General features: G+C 31.0%; 1 protein-coding gene across 5 annotated transcripts in view; it reads left to right on the top strand.

Annotated features, from left to right (window-relative positions):
- LOC107617846 (transcription factor bHLH34-like) overlaps nt 53-2,235 on the top strand; it is a 5,474-nt gene continuing 3,291 nt past the window's right edge. For 3 of the 5 annotated variants that reach the window (XR_002354760.1, XM_021112524.1, XM_021112523.1), the window contains exons 1-2: nt 1,394-1,649; nt 1,862-2,006. Coding sequence is in view for 1 of the 5 variants with exons in the window: in XM_021112526.1 (XP_020968185.1) it covers nt 291-385; nt 794-877; nt 1,310-1,387; nt 1,862-1,949 (345 nt within the window). In the remaining 4 variants the exon portion in view is untranslated. The other 2 variants (XM_021112526.1, XR_002354759.1) reach the window with 2 other exon arrangements.

Raw genomic sequence — 2,235 nt, 5'->3', positions numbered from 1 at the left:
ATGATTGATTTTAGTGCGTAATTTTAATATAATTTTTGCTATTGTAATTTTAATATAATTTTTGTTAAAATTAATAGCAAAAAATCATTCTTGTCAAATTATTGGAGGATTCTCACCGAAAGTATGTTAAAATGAGGGTTATCTCACCCTTGTTTATTTTTTTTATAAAGGAGAAAAGTGGATCAAAATCATGATTCTGATTCTGAGAGTGACATAGTTGTATGCTTTGTTCTCTGCAAAATCATCAACCACCTTAGCGTTCTTTTGCTGAAAAACATTTCTAATCGCAGATGGATTTCAATTCGCTCGACGATTTCTTCGATTTCGATGACTTCATCCACCATTCTCCCCTTCCGCCCTCCGATTTCCTGCGGTCCAATCCAATGTTTCTTGTTTTTTTGGGATTTTATTTTTTTTAATTTTGCTTCTTTTTCCCCCTTTCCTCCTAGCTTCATTTGTTGTATATCATGATTTATTTATGGTGCTGCTTTTTGAAGCAATTATGCTGTTGCTTTTGTAATTTGATGGTGTTTTGTATTCATAATCATGCTTCATCTTCATCCATATCTAAAATTCAATTGAATATTGAAATTTGCTAATTGCATTGTATTCATTTTTATTACTCATTTAAAATTGTTGTTTTTTCCCTTTACTTGTTTATTATGGTGATCAATGCAACTTTAAATTGATGGTTTCATTTTCATTTGTTATTGTGTGTGTTTAATTTTGTTATTGGTTTGGCATGCATGGATAGCTGACATAACATAACCCCCTCTGTTTTTTAATTTCGCAGTGTGAGCTCTGAAATTGACTTTTCAGGAGGTGGAGGTGGAGGTGGAGGTGGTAGTGATGTCTGTCAAGAGAAAACCAGAAAGAAGTATTTTGTTTTGTTAATTATGAAGTAATGGACTAATTGGTATCCGAGAATGGAATTAGTGTTTCTGAAACTGGTTGAAAATATGATGTTGGTAAGCTAGAAATCATAGAATCTGTGATTTCAATTCATCGACAAGAAAACCCTGAACTTTAAAAGCATGTATGATTAGGGCACAGTAACTCTGCAGTGATGTACTCTCTCACCAGATTTGGTCTTAGTTTATTTCTAATAGGTTAATTCCCAATTGTTTTATTAACAAGAACAATATCAACAACAATAAAGCCTTGACTAGATGGAGATGGCTACATGGACCAAACAATGTCATTGTCTTGTCCCGAATCATGTCAACTTTGTCCATTTGCGCTTAGATCTCTTAATTTGAATCTTTTACAGTATATTTTTGGTGCTAAATTTGTTGCTAATATTTTGAAGGAGACATGCTAGTTCATGTTGTAAGGTAGGGACAAAGGCTGGCTGTGAAAAGTTGCGGAGGGAGAGACTCAATGAAAGGCAAGCATGCTTCTAAATACTGAATTTGTTAATCTCATGTCTGAGTCAGTCTTTAAACAAGCTGTATTAAGCTGATGTAATCTATGCTGAATGACATTTTTCTATTTTGTATATACTTACTTAACTATTAGGTTTTTTACATTGATCTATTTATGCTTGTGTTTGGTACACTGGTTTATAAGTTTCAACACTTTTAGGCTCGATTTGTTGATTGTAAAATATTTCTTAACTGCCAAGGAGGCCTGGAATTAAGCATCTTTGAGTAAAATTTTATATCAACTTAATGATCAATGTTATCTTTTCTTTGGCAACTTTCAATTTTTCTTAACAATAATGAGGAACTAAGATATATATGAATATTAGAATCTTTGTTTGGTCAGACACCAATGTACCAAACACATGGTCGGTGTTTTTGTTTACTTTTGCTACTTCCACTAATGATAATGGGCAATAACTTGGTTTTGCTTATTTCAGGTTTTGTGACTTGAGTTTTGTTTTAGAACCGGAGAGACCTGAGCAAGCCGATAAAATGGCTATACTTGATGATGCTATCAGAGTTTAAGCTGAAGAACTCAAACAAACTAATGAAAAATTGTTAGAAGAAATAAAATGTTCTAATGTTAGTATTCTTTCAACAGTTTATAATAACTTGAATATTTCAATGTACTATGTCTTAGAGAAGTTCATTTATTCATGAATGCTTCAATTTTTTAACTAACAAATAAATTATTTTTAAATTAAAATTTTTTAAATAAATGTACTCTTATTATTTTAATTTTTTTTATTTAAATAAACATATTCGTATAATTTTAAATAAAAATTAGAAATTAAAGGTGTTACCACTAATC

The sequence above is a fragment of the Arachis ipaensis genome, chromosome B09 (assembly GCF_000816755.2).
Source record: "Arachis ipaensis cultivar K30076 chromosome B09, Araip1.1, whole genome shotgun sequence".
Classification (NCBI taxonomy): Eukaryota; Viridiplantae; Streptophyta; class Magnoliopsida; order Fabales; family Fabaceae; genus Arachis; species Arachis ipaensis.
Note: the sequence above shows the minus strand (reverse complement) of the source record. Positions and strands in the feature narration are given on the sequence as shown.